We start from the raw sequence: 17,554 nt of genomic DNA, 5'->3' as shown, positions 1-17,554 counted from the left end.
CAAGAAACCCATTTGGTAGAAAATGATATAAGTAGAGTCAAGAATAGATGGCCAGGGCAAGTTCATTCTGCTTTCTTTTCTTCTCATGCCAGAGGAGTCATAATATTAATTCATAAATCAATCCCTTTTCAATTAAAAAACAAATATATAGACCCATCAGGGAGGTATATTATACTTAACGGTACAATAGTGTCCACTCAAGTCAGTTTAATATGTGTGTATGCTCCTAATGGTGACGACCCGTCTTTCTATCAAAATCTTTTTCTTTCTATATCATCCTACCCTGGTCAATACATAATTGGTGGCGATTTTAACTGTGTGTTAGACCCGACACAGGATCGTTCAACTGGTATTGATACCTCTCATCAACAAACAAGAAAAATTATCAAAAAGTTCATGAGTGATCTAAATTTGACTGATATTTGGCGATATCTTAATCCTAACAAAAGAGACTATTCATGCTTTTCAAGCACATATAAGACGTACTCGAGAATAGATTATTTTTTAATTTCACATGGGCTACTGTCAAAAATTGAGAAATGTTGGTATGACAGTATATTGCTGTCAGACCACGCACCAATCTCCTTGATAATGCAACTACCTGATGTAATGGCTTCACCGCCTAGATTTCGTTTTCAGTCTAGATGGCTTCAAAACCCAGACTTTGTAAAGTATATTGATGGGAAAATAGATGAATACTTCTCTCTAAATACTAACCAAACCAGTGCGTCTGTAAAGTGGGAGGCATTCAAGGCCTATTTAAGGGGGAGATCATAAGTTATACTACATATAAATCCAAAAAATATAATTCACAGCTTAACACTCTTGAACAAAACGTTAAAAAATTAGAGGGAGAACTTCATCACAATGATACCCCAGAAAAACAACAAGAGCTCCTCTTGCTGAAATCTCAGTACAATGAGCTAACAACCAACAAAATAGCCTCCAGTTTGTTGTGGTTAAAACAATCATACTATGACCAGGGAGAGAAAGCGGGAAAGCTGTTAGCATGGAGGTTGAAAAGGATACAAACTGATAGAGCTATAAATTCAGTTAAATTACAAGATGGGAAAATCCTGATCGATCCATCTGAAATAAACACTGCTTTCAAAGAGTTTTATGAGAATTTGTATAAATCAGAATATAGCTCACTGAACAGCTCAGGAAAACAAAAGGAGTTTTTGGATAAACTCCAGTTTCCATCATTAACTGAAGAAGCTAAAACTGATCTTGATAAACATTTATGTGTTGAAGAATTATCAGAAGCAATGAAAGGCTTGAGCAGTGGAAAGGCACCTGGGCCTGATGGCCTGCCTATAGAATTATATAAAACATTTTCAGGAAAATTGTTACCCCATCTCTTAGAGATGTTTAATGAATCATATGAAAAAGGAATGTTGCCCCCATCTTTAAGAGCTGCTGTTATTTCGCTCCTTTTAAAGCCGGGCAAATGTCCCTTAGATAGAACATCGTATCGACCCATATCTTTAATGTCTTGTGATACCAAGATACTATGTAAGGCTCTGGCCAAGCGGATAGAATTACTAATACCCAACCTGATCGCCAACGACCAGAATGGATTCGTACTTGGCAGGCAAGCTTTTCACAATACGCGCAGGCTGTTGAATATTCTATATGTCAAACAAAATACCAGAGACCATGCGATCCTGTCATTAGATGCCGAAAAGGCGTTTGACAGGGTCGAATGGAGCTACCTATTTGACGTCTTAAAAAGATTTGGTTTTGGGGAAAAATACCTTAAATGGATTCAATTATTATATACTGACCCAGTAGCAGAAATCGCGACTAATAATCAAATTTCAAAGCCTTTTAATCTTAGTAGATCTACACGCCAAGGCTGTCCTATGAGCCCTTTGTTATTTTTATTTGCTGTTGAACCCTTAGCCATGGCAATCCGTCAGTCATCTGACATTACGGGCATGACTATTGGTAGGACAGAACACCGTTTGTCTCTTTTTGCTGATGATATTGTTTTGTTTTTAACAAAGCTAGGAACTTCACTTAAGGCTCTTAACCATCTGCTGAAGATATTTGGACAGTTCTCTGGTTATAAAAACAATGATAAAAAAAGTGCTTTGCTACTATTGAACAAGGAAGAGAGAGAAGGTCCCCAGATCCACACTCAGTTTACTAATACTCCAGAAGGATTTACTTACCTAGGCATTAAAATATCACCTGTCATTGAAGACATAATACCAATCAATTATAACCCACTTGTTAAATCTATAGGAGAATCTCTAGAGAAATGGAATGTGATGCCCATCTCTATGATAGGACGTATAAATATCATTAAGATGTCTGTCCTGCCCAAGTTTTTGTATCTTTTTCAGGCGATTTCACTTCCCCTGCCTTTCTCTTTTTTCTCAACTCTTAAGAAAAACATTACCTGCTTTATTTGGAGCAACAAGCGCCCTAGACTACGTCTTTCTCTCCTTTATCTGCCCTATGAACGTGGCGGGCTTAAATTGCCTAATATGAAGCTATATTACTGGGCAGCCCAACTCCGAGCAGCCATATATTACTTTCATACAACAGAGGTTCCAGCTTGGGTAGAGATAGAAAATAATGCAATAGAACTTCCATTGTGTCAGTACCTTTACTCATCGCAAGCTAAAATACTTGGAAAACGCACACAAAATCCTTTCCTCAAAAACACTCTGATAGTATGGCATGAAGCCCACACCTTTTTAAATGACATCCCCAAACTTTCTTGTTTCACACCTATATGGGGAAATGAAAACTTCACTCCTGGGAGGCGTGACATGGGATTTAGACAATGGATGGAGAGAGGATTAAGCAAAATAAAAGATCTTTATGAAGAAGGCATTTTAATGTCATTCTCACAATTAAAGAATAAATTTGACCTACCTGGGAAACATCATTTTAAGTACATGCAACTAAGAAGCTTCATATACTCCCAAATTAAAACTACCTCAGAACCCTCATTTTCTACTATTGAACGACTCATGGTAAACAATCTACAGGGCAGAGGTCAAATATCCATCTTTTATCGTTTGCTATTAGCAGGTTCTAAAGAAAACTCTCTCTCTTATCTATCTGCATGGAAAAATGATCTTCAATCAGACATTAGTGTAGAGGACTGGGAGAAGGCATGTCTTTTGGCTCAAACTCAAACTATAAACACAAGATGCAAACTCCTACAGTATAAATGGTTGCTTAGAACTTATATTACACCTGTTAAATTGCACCGCTTTGATCCCAATATTCCTGACTACTGCACCAAATGTATGGAAGAAGTTGGTACCCTGCTACATTGTATGTGGAGCTGTCAAAAACTGCAGATATTCTGGAACGAGGTTCTTGACTTAATTTCTAAACTCACAGAAGAGGTTGTTCCAGTTGAAGCTAAGATATGTTTGTTGCACATATATCCTGAGAATTTCCCAGTGACGGTGAAAAAACGTAAACTAATTAATTTCTGTCTGTTGCAAGCTAAACGTGTGATTGCCTTAAAATGGAAGGAGATTCAGGGACCTACCGTGGGCCAATGGATTACAGAGCTGTCATCTAATTTGGCACTGGAAAAACTGACGTACATGGCAAGAGGAAAAGTTGAGGACTTTAACAAGATGTGGTCGTCTTTCCTAACCTTCATGAATAATCTGAATGTGCAACCTAGAACTGGACAAGATCTGTTGCCACCACCTTTATGATCTTAAAATGGCTCAATAATGGTTCCATGGCTGGAGTATTAGTACTGTGAAGTAGAAATAGAGATGAAGAGATGGACTGAATTGTGGACCTATGTTGTTTTGAATAAATGTTTCTGTGCATAATTGCATATTGATGTTCACAGGAATGTATACAGGCTAAATATGGAATGCACATTTTGATACTGTTATCAAAACTTTTATTTACCGTAGATCTTATTGTGGGTGGGAGGAGGGTGGGTTAGAAGGGTTTTTGTTTCTGTTTTTATGTGTTATATTGTTGTTGTTATGTGTATGAACGTTTGTTCATTAAAATGGAAAATCAATAAAGAAATTGTGAAAAAAAAAAAAAAAAAAAAAATATAGAGAAGGAATTTTGATTTAGAATTTTAAGTTAGATTCTAAGAAGATGTTTCTGAAACACCAGTCCGATGCAACATAAGGGCGCTGTTGAATTAAATCACCGTGGCAACATGGATCTAACGCATACGGGTTGAAATTAAATGTGTGACGGCCGATAATAAAACAATAATCGTTCTTCTCAATCATCATTTCCTGAGTCTGACTTCAGTTCATAAATGAGACCCCAGGGGTCTCATTTATAACCGTTGCGTACGCACAAAACGGGGCTGAAAGTGGCGTAGGGGAGAGTGGGGTAATTTGTGCCATGGGGCAAGTAGTTCCACCCCTGTTATCTAGAAAACCATAGAAGAAGTTGGTCATGTGACCACATATTTTTGAAGGGGCATCCATTTCACTCATCCTATCAAGAAGGGAGACACATGGCTTGAGAGGAAAGCACATTTTTGTTCAAAAAACAAGTTTTTGCCCTCCAAAGTAAAATTTCTATGATCAAGGTTTTTTGATTGCCATGTTTGAACAATTATAGATAACTTTGAAAACAGTTCACACATGTTTTAGTGCTTTATTAAGCTACACGATGAGTCTATACATTTAGCATGATGCCAGCTCAAAACAGCTGGGGAATCCTTTTTTCTCAAAATGCTGGGCTTGGGGTAATTTGTGCCAAAGGGCCTGGGTTAAGTTGTGCCAGTGGCAGTGCTGTCTGTGTATAGGAGAAACATGGCAGTGGGCACGGATTTGCTTGAAAGTTAACATGTGTGATGAGGGACCGCCCCTGAACACACCTGCCCAGTCTGGTTGTGCTCGTAGCGCCACCTGGTGGATGAACAAAACATGGCGTTTCTTTGCGCCACAGCCCCCAGCGTGCCTCAGGCCCCCGCGACTGCATGGGGACAAGCGAGGGCCCGATCATCGCCGCTTCTGGCTTTAATTTTGTATTGAATGTCTTGTTTTTATATAGCATTAACATTTGTGAGATTAAAATGATCTGTTTTACTTCAATTATCAATGGCACAACTTACCCCAGTGTATTCTCTCTCATGGCACAACTTACCCCGCACCGGGGGCAAGTTGTGCCAGATTTTTTTTTTTTTTTCTAAAGCTATATTTCTGAAACGGTTGATTTCAGATTCAAAGTGATTGTTCCCAGGGATGCACAACATCCTAAACTATATGTACATATATTAGTTGGGGGCATTATTATAATCCCCTTGCTTTAAAGGCAGTTTAAGTAAAAATTGGCACTACTTACCCCGCTCTCCCCTACGTGACTTTTCACGCCAAGGTTGTGATCTATAAAAAACAAACTTGACGGGAGAATGTGCGCAGCCCTAAGCAAACTCTGACCGATGCGTACGCATGGTTTGGAGGAAAAGGGGAATTGGCGACACAGACGGTGTGGTGGTGAACTGAAGTCAGATTCAGGAAATGATGATTGAGAAGAACGATTATGTTTTTATTATCGGCCGTCAAACATTTAATTTCAACCCGTATGCGTTAGATCCGTGTTGCCACGGTGATTTAATTCAACAGCCTTATTTTGCATCAGACTGGTGTTTCAGAAACATCTTCTTAGAATCTAACTTAAAATTCAAAATCAAAATTCCTTCTCTATATTTAATCACCACCATCTCTCCGTCATATTGTCCACTCCCAGAGCGCAGGAGGAGGAGAGGACGGCGCGGCTGCATAGGATAATAAATAAATACATGGTGTAAATAACTATATGTTCCTATGATACTGTGAACATATGATCGAGAGTCAATTAAATCTCAAACCCTGGGGAATAAAATCCAGTAATCGTTCGCACAATTGTTACATTCTGTTTTCTTGTTATAAAGAGAAGTGTCATGTTTGATCATTCCTCAGAATGTAACTGATTCTGCTAATTATTCAAAGTTTTATCGATCAGTCTAATTACTGTAAATAATACAGCGGTGAGCCCCGTGCGTAATTCTGCACCACGGCACCGCTGGAGGAGAAAGGAGGGAGAGGGAGACCATGATGAATGGTTAATAACTCGTTTCAGATTAGAACTGTTGTCATTGTTGTAACTATGTGCCGAACCGGGTCCAGCATGTGAGAGGCAGCGCACCAAAACAACACCGCGTGCGCTCTGAGCCGCTGACGCCATTAACAGCTGCAGCAACACGTCACGTCGCCACTTTCACACCTGCAGCTAATTCACAACAGCGACAGAACAAGAGCACGTGAGGCTCATTGACATGCAGATCGCATTCATGTGGTGGTTTGCATTGACCATCTAGGGTTAAAACAGGGCGTGTACAGGGCGGAACGTGAAGCGGATTCAGCTGCGCACACTTGTAGGAACTCTGGGATTTATAAAGGGAAGTTTGCTTGCAGGTGTGCGTACGCAGGGTTTTATAAGTCTGAATATTTACTGGCGCATGAAAACTTGGCTTTTGGGCATGCGTACACTTTTAGTAACGATCCCACGCACAGTTTTATAAATGAGACCCCAGATCATTGATTATTGATCAGACTGAGTGAAATGAGCTGAAAGTGAAGAGTCATTGTCAGTGTGAGAGAAGAACAACTGGAAACATGAGACAACAACTATTTCAAACGTCCTTCATTCATGACATCAAAGTCAATGATTCAAGTTCTGAGTGAAGATCAATCAGGTTCAGTTGTGGATCAAAGATCTAAGATCTACAACAGTAACAGTCAGTGAACTGACCTCAGAGTCTCCAGTCTACAGTCTGGACTCTCCAGAAAACCACTCAGATGCTTCACTCCTGAATAATGAAGGTCGTTTCTGCTCAGGTCGAGTTCTCTCAGGTGGAAGGGGTTGGACTTCAGAGCTGAGACCAGAGAAGAACAGCTGATCTCTGACAAACTGCAGTACTCCAATCTGAATAAAGAATAAAAGCAGTGAGTTGAGGACAAAGCTCCTTGTTGACAGCGTTCAGTGTCTCATCATCTGTTCAGAGCTGAAGAAGCTTCAGAAAGAACAAGTTTAGAAAATCAAAGTCCAACAGCTGAAGCAACAGGAAGCAGGTTAAACAGTCACATAGAGAGAAAACAGCTCATTAATATTCATGAGAAGCTGCTGCTGCTTCAACACAGACGCAGTGACTCCGCCTCTTCACCTGTCAGCTCCACCTGTGGCTCCATCCAGACAAACTCATGTTGAGCAGCCACATTGATCAGAGATTTACTGACCACGCTCAAGACAACACACATGTGAGGCTGAACTCTGTTACCATGACAACTAACGTGTAGAAACACATGTTGAATGAAGCTCAGAGACAGAAAAACCTGAAACACACCTGCTTATTATGGGATGTTGGCTTTGAATGTTTCACTGTAAACATCACAGAGCCTCAGGAAAGAGGTGGAGCCAGCAGCTATTGATTATAGATCAGTTATTGTCTGATACATCACATGTGTTTCTGTAGTGGAGGTGAAACATGAAGAGAAACAGAGACTGGACTAAAAACCAGTGAGGTGCAGTCAGGGCTTTGATTTATTCACTTCACCTAAAGTTGGATTCTTTTGGACTTTCAGATAACTTTACTACAAGTTCAATGTGTCAGAATGTGGTGATTTTCATGGTCTAATAAAAGCCAGTAAACAGAGCTAGCTTCTGTCCAGGCAGCAGCTGCACAAACCACTCAGCCATGTGTAGTATTACAGAGCAAAGGCCCAGAGCTGCTCTGCCTCTTCTGTCAGTACGGTGTGTATGTGGCTGTTTGCACATGTGCAGTGAGTTCCCACAGAGAGTTCACATGGAGGTGAAAAGGCACAACGCTACGCTGCCTCTTAACTTAACTGCACCATGTCTGAGCTGCACTTCTGTTCACGTTGCCTTGGTGAATGGTCAACACACAGACGTGTCCCCTGGCTTTTTAGCCTCCAGCAGTTTAGCAGCTAATTCAACTGCAGTGATGCTCCACTGGAGAGGTGAACACCTTAATGAGCTTCATCTGAAGAACAACAGCAGCTTTTATCTGACGGGAGACCAACGCCTGAGCTACGGTGGCTAACAGTTAGCAAGTTTTAACCTACTCTCTCTCTGACACTTAGGCCGCGTTCAGACTGCAGGCAAATCTGATTCAAATCTGATTCCTTCTCATATCCGATTTTTAGGGCTGACTGTCCACACTGTTTTTAGCAAGTGTCCAAATCGCATTTGGCTCTGTTCAAACTGGGCCACATTATTGACCCATATCTGACAGGTTGCTGTAGCAACGACGTCGGAGCAGAGGCTACGCCGTGTGTGACAGGCGATGCCTCGCGGACGCGGCGGCTACTCTCGCTGCAGCACGGTGATCTGCCCGGTGCTGCAGCCGCACGACCCAGCTAACCTCAGACCGCCTGGTGTGTGTGTATGTGTACGTGTACGTGTACGTGTACCGGAGACTGATGTGTGTGTGTGTGTGTGTTTGTATGTGTGTGTGGCCACAGAGACGGGAAACTCCAGCACCCCAGAGCTGGGAGCACGCCGTCGCCGTCACTCCTGTCGCCGACAACACGGTAGTTTGCATAAAAGAAAAGTAACAAGAAGGAAACTGATATTTAACTGGAGCTCACGGGACCTGTAACACAGTGACAGCGCCGCGGAGAGTGACGTCACGGACAGTCAAAACCGATCTGAGTGTTTGGAGCTGTTCAGACTGAGACGCATCTGTCCAAATGCGATCTGAAACTACCTCCCGGAGGTGGTTTCGATCTGTTTAGCAAAAATCGGATTTCATGTGATTTGGGACTGTTCAGACTTAAAAAGAGTCATCCAGTTCCAATCTGGATGGGCTAAAAATCGGATTTTTGCTGGCAGTCTGAACGCGGCCTTAGATACACACACACACACACAGCCCAGGTTGTGTGTCTTCTCTGTTGTAAACCTTGTAATAACAGCTTGTTGTGTACAGTTAACATCCTTGTTGCTCAGGTCTGAGTGTGGATGTTGTTAAAGGTTTGTTGTGTGATGTGAGCGGTGCTCCAACATGTGGGGAATTTCTGTTGCAGGAACATTGAAATATATAAAATGTCAAATCAAAAATATTTTATTGAATAACATAAATAAAAATATTATGCAACTCCAAACACAGGTGAGGTTAGTTTCCAGCTCAAAACTGATCCAGGTGATCTGTGTTTGGCCTCATTAGAAACCATATAAAAAGTGTGTGTGAGGGGGGGGGGGGGGGCTTCTGGTTGTTTTTTCTTTGGAAATATGGATCACATGGTTTACAGTAAACTTTTTATTTTTTGTAAGGTCCCTTAGTACCTATGCAAGGGCACAGAGAAAATACATTTTCTTGACGTAAATTGCTGCATTCCTGATTCATTCTTACAGTAAATATATTATATTATATTATATTATATTATCTAGAACACTCAAAGTGCAAAGATATTGCAGTATTTATTTTTAAAATAAAACTGATTTACTGATTTTGAAAAAAAAAATAATTCAAACTTCAAAGATCAAATTTATTTTAAGTAATGTTCTTTGTTGTTAGTGTTTTGTAGTTCAGTGTGCTAAGAGTGACAGTGTTTGTTTCCACAGTGATACTATGTGCTAGTGTTGTGGTTGAATGAGCTTATTTTGAGACATGTATGAAGTGTTTTGTTGGTGAGGCACCGTTTTGGGGAAGAGATTAACTGTTTAGCTGAGATGCCTGATGAAAACGCAGTCTGTGTTAAGAGTTTTGAACATGTGACTTCAGTTTCGACCACTGCTTGTTAGCGATCGAAAAAAACTGTAATAACAGCTGATGTCAGGACGGCATGGATTGTGGGGGAAAGGTGTTGCACATGTTGAAGACTTGGATCTGTGTGAACCATTGTGCATAAATGTGTTTGTTGTGAGGTTGTTGTGTGATGAGCTGTCTGAGGTGCCGACCCCCCACAGCCCTGGTCTTGGTCTGTGAGCGCCTGCCTACCCTGTCCTACAGCCTCAGTGTGGATCAGTAGAATATCAGCCTCATGTCTGCAGCTCAGTATCAACACAACTTTCACATCACATTCATCTGAGCACAGAAATAAAACAGAGTCTGACCTCAGAGTCTCCAGTCTACAGTCTGGACTCTCCAGAAAACCACTCAGACCCTTCACTCCTGAATCCTGCAGCTTGTTGTTGGTCAGGTCCAGGTGTCTCAGGTGGGAGGGGTTGGACTTCAGAGCTGAGCCCAGAGAAGAACAGCTGATCTCTGACAAACTGCAGCGCTCCAATCTGAATAAAGAATAAAAGAAGAAGATGAAACGATTGATGATTGATCAGATGTGTCCTGATCAATGATCAGTGTGTAAATGAGTAGAGGGACTTTGTCCTTGTGTTGTTGTGGATCATCATCATGTGGCCTTCTACACACATCATCCACATGTCAGCACAGATTCATCAGCTGCTGCTGACCTCAGATCAGTCTGTCAGTATACAATCAATATCTGATCAATACCTGTTGGACTAAACACTGACTACAACTCTCTGATTCAGGACTGAACTGTATCAAAGACACACACACACACACACACACACACACACACACACACACACACACACACACACACACACACACACACACAGGATGATAAACTGTGTGTGTGGTTAGCGGTTGCATGACTTCAGATTTTTTAAAGTCGACTCTAATGTTATGAAAGTCGAGTCGACGTCGACTAGTCGCTGATGATGTCGTTCATATTTTCCTGTCATACCTAAAATCACAGGAGGAGGGAAACGCTTTGCAACAATCTGTATCCACTGACTGGTTGATAGAAATCAGTACAGAACAGCAGGTAAATAAACAACCAGTTGTAAATCAGTTTTTTTGTAACATACACTCCTATAGAAGTGAAAAGAAAATACTGGAGCTACCGTGTGTTAGGGAGGAAAACGACACAAGCAAAGGTCTGTAAGCCAATCACCATCACAGTCCTGCTCAGTCACAGTTTTTGTTTTTCGATTCTGGTTGATTGGTTGTTATTGTTTGTTGTTGTGCGCGACATAAAGCTGCCTATACGAGCAGAGTTGGTTTTTTTTGCGCTACATTCACAACTTTCTTTTCATCAACGACATGTGGAACACTTGCGTGCCGATCCGTGGAGAGCAATCAAGGATCAACACTGATCTGTTTCCAGTGCTCGTGCCCAAAAGGCAAAGGTAGAAGCTGTACACAACCTAGAAAGTCAAAGTGTTGTATTGATGGGCTTGTGTGTTGTTTTTGTTGTCCTTTTGTTTTGTTTTGTTTTTTCTCTGTCTTATGAATATGTCTGCTATGTACTGTTGATAATAATAATAATAATCATTAATCTAATGTTACACCCGGGAAAAGGGTGGGGTCAAGGGGAATGGATAAATGGAATTGTAATGAAATAAAACAAAATAAAAAATTGATTAAAAAAAACAAAAAAAAAACACTGATCTGTTGCTCCACTACTCCCTCCCTCATGATCATCCACATCCTCAACTAGAATAAAATGAATAACCAAGTTTATCAAGGCCGTGCATCAGCAACAGAAGACAATTTAAATCAATTAGGGTGACGGATTAGTTTCATTCAGCCACTCAGCTGTTGTTTCAAGCAGTTAGCAAGTTGTAACCTACTGACACTTAGACACTTTTACACACACACACACACACACACACACACACACACACACACACACACACACACACACACACACACACACACACACACACACACACACACACACACACACACACACACACACACACACACACACACACACACACAGCAGCTTCTCCGGCCTCAGATCTACATCACATCTGCTGCTTCAGCTACAGTGGCTGATCCAGCTGTTCTGTTAGCAGCTTCATCTGAGAGCAGCTCATCATCATCATCATCATCATCATCATCATCATCATCATCATCATCATCATCATCATCATCATCATCACACTGACCTCTGAGTGACCTCTGACCCTTCACCTTCTACCAGCTGCAGTAACATGGAGTCACAATCAGTCGCTGCTTCAAACTGAACTTCACACATTTGAACTGAACACAGACAAAAGTCCAACAGGTCCAGTCAGTGAACTCACCTCAGAGTCTCCAGTCGACAGTTTGGACTCTCCAGTCCAGCACACACAACCTTCACTGATGAATCACTCAGGTTGTTTCTATTCGAGTCGCTCCCGCCGTATTTGTTACTCAGGTCCAGTTCTGTCAGGTGGGAGGGGTTGGACTTCAGAGCTGAGGCCACGACTTCACAGTGACTCTCTGAGATTCCACAATGAACAAGTCTGTGAAGAGAGAAAATATCAAATGTGTCAGGTGGAGGCGGAGCTACGAACTAAGAGATGTCCTGACCCAGCACATCGACATGCTGCTGTAGATGAATAATTGTACAGTAGATACTGTATGCACTTTTGTAGTTGTAATCTGATTCTTGTTTATATTTTAATTTTTTACTAGAAGTGCTAAACTGAGAAACTGAGAAAAACTGTAATAGAGTACTCAGGAAGGATACTCGGGCCACACTGGGATCCAAACGCTCTGAGGGATCAAAGACGGGGTGAAGGCAGAGGAGAGGAGAGGAGAGGAGACTCATTTTGGTTTATGTGATGTAATTTAACAACTTAATGAAAATTGTTCTACAAAAGCATCTATTTGTGTAACCATGGTAACAACTTGGTGTCACCAGTGTGAACAGTGGGAGGAGACTTCAGCAGGTTCTGTGCTGTGTTCTTCTGTTCAATACAAACTTTGTTTACATTAAATATGGTTTAGATTTTAGATCAAATCATCTTTTCTTTGTAGCTGAGGAGGAATAATGTAAATATCAAGACACATGATTATTATGAGGACTGGTGTATGGGAATACAGTGATGGTCTTGGAAATGGTCTCACATTGGTTTACTTTCAGACTTGGACTTGGTCTGGACCCCCTCAAAGTCTTAGTCTTGACTTGATTTTGGTCTTGACTTTGTCTCGGGTTAGGTGGTCTTGACTAAAACACTAGCAGTCGTACTAACACCTGGAAACATCTGGATAAACTGAGGTGTAAGACTTGAATAAAACCAAGGAGTCAACATAAAAGAATAAAATAACTTGTTCTTGATTAAACAGCAACGATCACAACGAGCTGGAGATCGACATTTTGGAGCTCACAGCTTTTACTACACCTCCAAAAATCACAACTGACCTGTAATGGAGTCAAACTAAGAATAATGAGAATAAATACATCTGTTTATGTGAACTACTGATCTAAACTACTGATCAACAATTATATTGATCATGTCTGGACTCACCGAGCCTTCCTGCAGTTCCTCACAGCTGGGATCAGTCTCAGTCGTCCCTCCTCTGATGTGTTGTACTTCTCCAGGTCGAACTCGTCCAGAACCTGCTCCGACATCTGCAGCATGTAGGCCAGAGCTGAACACTGGATCTCAGAGAGTTTCTTCTCTGATCTGTTCTCTGACTTGAGGAACTGTTGGATCTGCTGATGAACTGACTGGTCCTTCATCTCCGTCAGACAGTGGAAGATGTTGATGCTTCTGTCAGGAGAGATTTCAGGAGTCTTCATCTCCTTCAGGTTGTTGATGGTTCTCTGGATGGTTCCTGGACTGTTGTATCTCTGACCCAGCAGACCTCCTAACAGCCTCTGGTTGGACTCCAGAGAGAGGCCATGAAGGAAGCGGACAAACAGGTCCAGGTGACCATTTCTACTGCAGAGGGATTTCTGCATGGCTCCCTGCAGGAAGACATCCAGGGTTAGAGGACTGTTATTGATCTGTGGAGGACTTTTATTGATCTGTGGAGGACTGCTTGCATTGAATCCAAAAATATTCAGAACCTTCTTAAACAAAGACTGCTGTTTTGGTTTCTCTCTCTGTGTGTAGTTTTCTTCTTTTTCTTCTTTGCTGCCGCTACTACTGACGGCACCGTCTTTTTCTGCTAAGGACAAGTCACTGAAATAATGTTCCTTGACTTGTTCTCTCAGGAACTTCTTGAGGACCTGTGTGTTCCTGTTGGTGAAACAGTGGAACATGTAGACTGCAGCCAGAAACTCCTGAACACTCAGATGAACAAAGCAGTAGACTGTTTTCTGGAAGATCACACTCTCTCTTTTGAAGATCTCAGTACAGAGTCCTGAGTTCACCGAGGCCTCTGTGACATCCAGACCACACTGCTCCAGGTCTTCTTGGTAGAACATGATGTTTCCTTTCCTGAGCTGTTCAAACGCCAGCCTCCCCAGCTTCAGAAGAACTTCCCTGTCGGCCTCCGTCAGCTCCTGTGGACTCGTCTCATGTCCTTCATGTCCGTACTTGTTCTTCTTCCTCTTTGTCTGGACCAGCAGGAAGTGTGAGAACAGGTCCGTCGTGGTCTTGGGCAGCTCTCCTCTCTGGTCTGTGGTCAACATGTGCTCCAGAACTGTAGCACTGATCCAGCAGAAGACTGGGACTTGACACATGATGTGGAGGGTCCTGGACGTCTTGATGTGTGAGATGATTCTTCTGGACAGATCTTCATCACTGGACCTCCTCCTGAAGTACTCCTCCATCTGGGCGTCAGTGAAGCCTCGGACCTCTGTTACCCTGTCAACACATGTAGGAGGGATCTGATTGGCTGCTGCAGGTCTGGAGGTGATCCAGACCAGAGCCGAGGGAAGCAGATTCCCCTGGATGAGGTTTGTCAGCAGCACGTTGACTGATGACGTCTGTGTGACGTCAGACACAACCTCCCTGTTGTTGAAGTCCAGTGACAGTCGGCTTTCATCCAGGCCGTCAAAGATGAAGAGAAGTTTACAGACAGCCAGCTGCTCTGCTGTGACCTTCTGTAATGTTGGATGGAAAATATGGAGCAGCCTGAGAAGACTCAACCGCTGATCTCTGATCAGGTTCAGCTCCCTGAACGAAAGCAGAACCAGCAGACTGACATCTTGGTTCTCCAAGCCCTCGGCCCAGTCCAGAGTGAACTTCTGCACCGAGAAGGTTTTTCCAACGCCAGCGACGCCGTTGGTCAGAACCACTCTGATGGGTCTCTGTTGGACAGGTGAGACCGTAGAGACGTCCTCTCTCTGTTGGACAGGTGAGACCGTAGAGACGTCCTCTCTCTGTTGGACAGGTAAGTCTTTAAAGATGTCGTTGCACTTGATTGGAGTGTCATGGAGGGTCTTCTTCTTGGACGTTGTCTCCAGCTGTCTCACCTCATGTTGGGTATTAACCTCTTCACTCTGTCCCTCTGTGATGTAGAGCTCAGTGTAGATCCTGTTGAGGAGGGTTCCACTTCCTCTTCCACTTCCTGTTGCCTCAGTTCCTTCAGTCACTCGTTCACATCTGCTCCTCAGACTGATCTTATGTTGATCTAAAACCTCCTGCAGACCACGATCTGCTGAGAGAGAAGAGACAGAGTCAGACTGAAGACAGAGAGTCTGACAATCTGATCAGATTATTTTCATCAGCTACAGAAAAACTACAGACAACAAAGAGAAGGTTTGAATCATCATCTTAAATGTCAGTGCTGTGTGATGGAACAATGACTCTGGAGAAAACAACAGGTCCTGGTTTCACAAATGACCACATCAGCAGACAGATGTTCAGTCTCACTTTGTACACAGCTGCTCTGATTGGCTGTCTGCAGCTCACCTCTGGTTCTGGGTCTTTGTCCACACTGGGGACAGGAGGGGGGTCCTGAAGAACCAGACTGGTCCCAGTCTGAGGTGAAGCACTGTCTGCAGAACCAGTGTCCACAGCTGGTGGAGACTGGATCCTTCAGGACATCCTGACAGAGACCACAGCAGGACAGCTGCTGGTCCACAGAGACACCACTCCTCTTCCTCCTGTCAAGACATTTCTGGATCAACAACATGTCACAGCTCCACATCTGAGTTCTGATTGGTTAACCACCTCAAGGGGGCGGGGCTTCAGTAACCAGAGGAGCAGAGAGAGAGAAAGTAGAGGAAGACAAGTTTAGAGAGACGAGCTGAAAGAAGACTTGGTCCTGAACTGGTCTGGTTTCTGTCTCTGTTTATCTGTTCACTGCAAAAACTCAAAAACTTTCCAAGAATATTTGTCTTCTTTCTTTTCAAAATGTCTCATTTGTAGTCTAAACTAATCTCGTTCAACTTAAAATAAGACTCATCACCTAAAAATTAACTTGTTTTTAGATCATTTTCACTTTTTTCAAAATAATTTTCACGTGAAATAAGTAGAACAATCTGCCAGTGAAAGCAGGTTTTTAGTGTAATAAGAAAGAAAAACTTGCTCCACTATCAGATTTTTCTACTTAATTCAACTTCAATTGAAAATATGCTTGAAAAAAGTAAAAAGTGTCTTAAAAACAAACTACTTTTTCATGTTTAATGAGTCTTATTTTAAGTATAATTTGATTTGTTTTGACTAGAAATTACATTTTGACGAGAAATGTTCTTGGTGATATTTTGAGTTTTTGCAGTGTTGACCTTAAATCTGGACTCTAAAACAAACTCCCTGTTAGTTTGAGTCTCTTCAGTTCTGCGTCGTCTCGTCTGGTTTTTACTCCAAATGTGTGAAATGATTGAGAAGCTGTTGGTGGTGTTTTCCTCTTTCAGACACTGATCATGTGTTTGATGTTGGTTCTGGACTGAGTCCTATCAGCTCTTTAACTAATGAGCTCCTCATCCAGACGCTGCTGTGTGGCTCTAATGAACCTGTGTTGGAGCTCTGATCCAGTGTGAGGAGACTGAAGCTGACAACAGAAGCTTCAGCAGCTCCACCTGAGCTTCACTACATGTTGTGGAGAAGCTCAGACAGTCACAGACAGGAAACAGGAAACACTGATCACCCCTGTCTGGTTCCTGACTTTTCAAAATAAAAGTCTGTGTGTATCAGCTGCTTTAATCTCTACTGTGACTTCAGTTTAAAGGCTCAGACGTGTGGATCATTAAAGTGTTGGTGCAGCAACGTTCACACTGACTGAGGCTGATGACACAGGAACATGAGGACGCTGTGCTTCATCAGTCTGATGGACAGAGTGTGTGTGCATGTTTCTGTCTCTGAGGTTTGTTGTGAACCTTCAGAGTCTGATGGATCTGGTTCCTGGTTTCTCTCGGTTTCCTTCACATGAGTCTAATGACTGAATCATCTTCAGCTCAGTTTACAGTAGAAACCGTCTCTTACCGGGACTCTGGAGATCCAGGTCCAGGTCCAGGTCCAGGTCCAGGTCCAGGTCCAGGTCCAGGTCCAGGTCCAGGTCCAGGTCCAGGTCCAGGTCTGAACCAAATAGGCCAATCTTTGGACCAGTCACTCTTCATGGACAGACAGATGGATCCTGGAGACTCTGCTCTCAGTCTGTGGTTCTGACCTCTGCAAACACAAACATGTTTTTATTCACATCACATTGATCACTGGTCAGTTCTCTGATCACAGATGCATTGTGGGAAGTCTCCAGTGACGTCAGCGTCCAGCACCACACACTGTAGTGAAGGATGGAAGCAACACAGCAGCAGTGTAGAGTCAGTCAGACATTAACTGTGTCCAGTGTCCAGCTGCTGAACATCTGTCTCACATCAGCTCTACACAGGATCACACACTGACA

General features: G+C 42.5%; 2 protein-coding genes across 2 annotated transcripts in view; both read right to left on the bottom strand.

Annotated features, from left to right (window-relative positions):
- Positions 1-6,603: 6,603 nt before the first annotated feature.
- Positions 6,604-17,554, bottom strand: part of LOC146986482 (uncharacterized) — a gene marked incomplete at its 5' end in the record, with an annotated part of 532,005 nt that continues 521,054 nt past the window's right edge. The window contains 2 exons of the mRNA XM_085780485.1: positions 6,604-6,930; positions 10,078-10,251. Of these exons, the coding sequence (XP_085636611.1) occupies positions 6,744-6,930; positions 10,078-10,251 (361 nt within the window). The remainder of the gene's footprint in view (positions 6,931-10,077; positions 10,252-17,554) is intronic.
- LOC146986494 (protein NLRC3) lies at positions 13,702-15,862 on the bottom strand. The gene is made up of 3 exons (XM_085780375.1): positions 15,586-15,862; positions 13,922-15,370; positions 13,702-13,730 (listed from the first exon to the last, which is right to left on the bottom strand). The coding sequence occupies exons 1-3, from the start codon at positions 15,860-15,862 to the stop codon at positions 13,702-13,704; spliced, it is 1,755 nt and encodes a 584-aa protein (XP_085636501.1).

This window comes from Trachurus japonicus, chromosome 6 (genome assembly GCF_045865225.1).
Source record: "Trachurus japonicus isolate A0001 chromosome 6, Traja_1.0".
NCBI lineage: Eukaryota > Metazoa > Chordata > Actinopteri > Carangiformes > Carangidae > Trachurus > Trachurus japonicus.
Note: the sequence above shows the minus strand (reverse complement) of the source record. Positions and strands in the feature narration are given on the sequence as shown.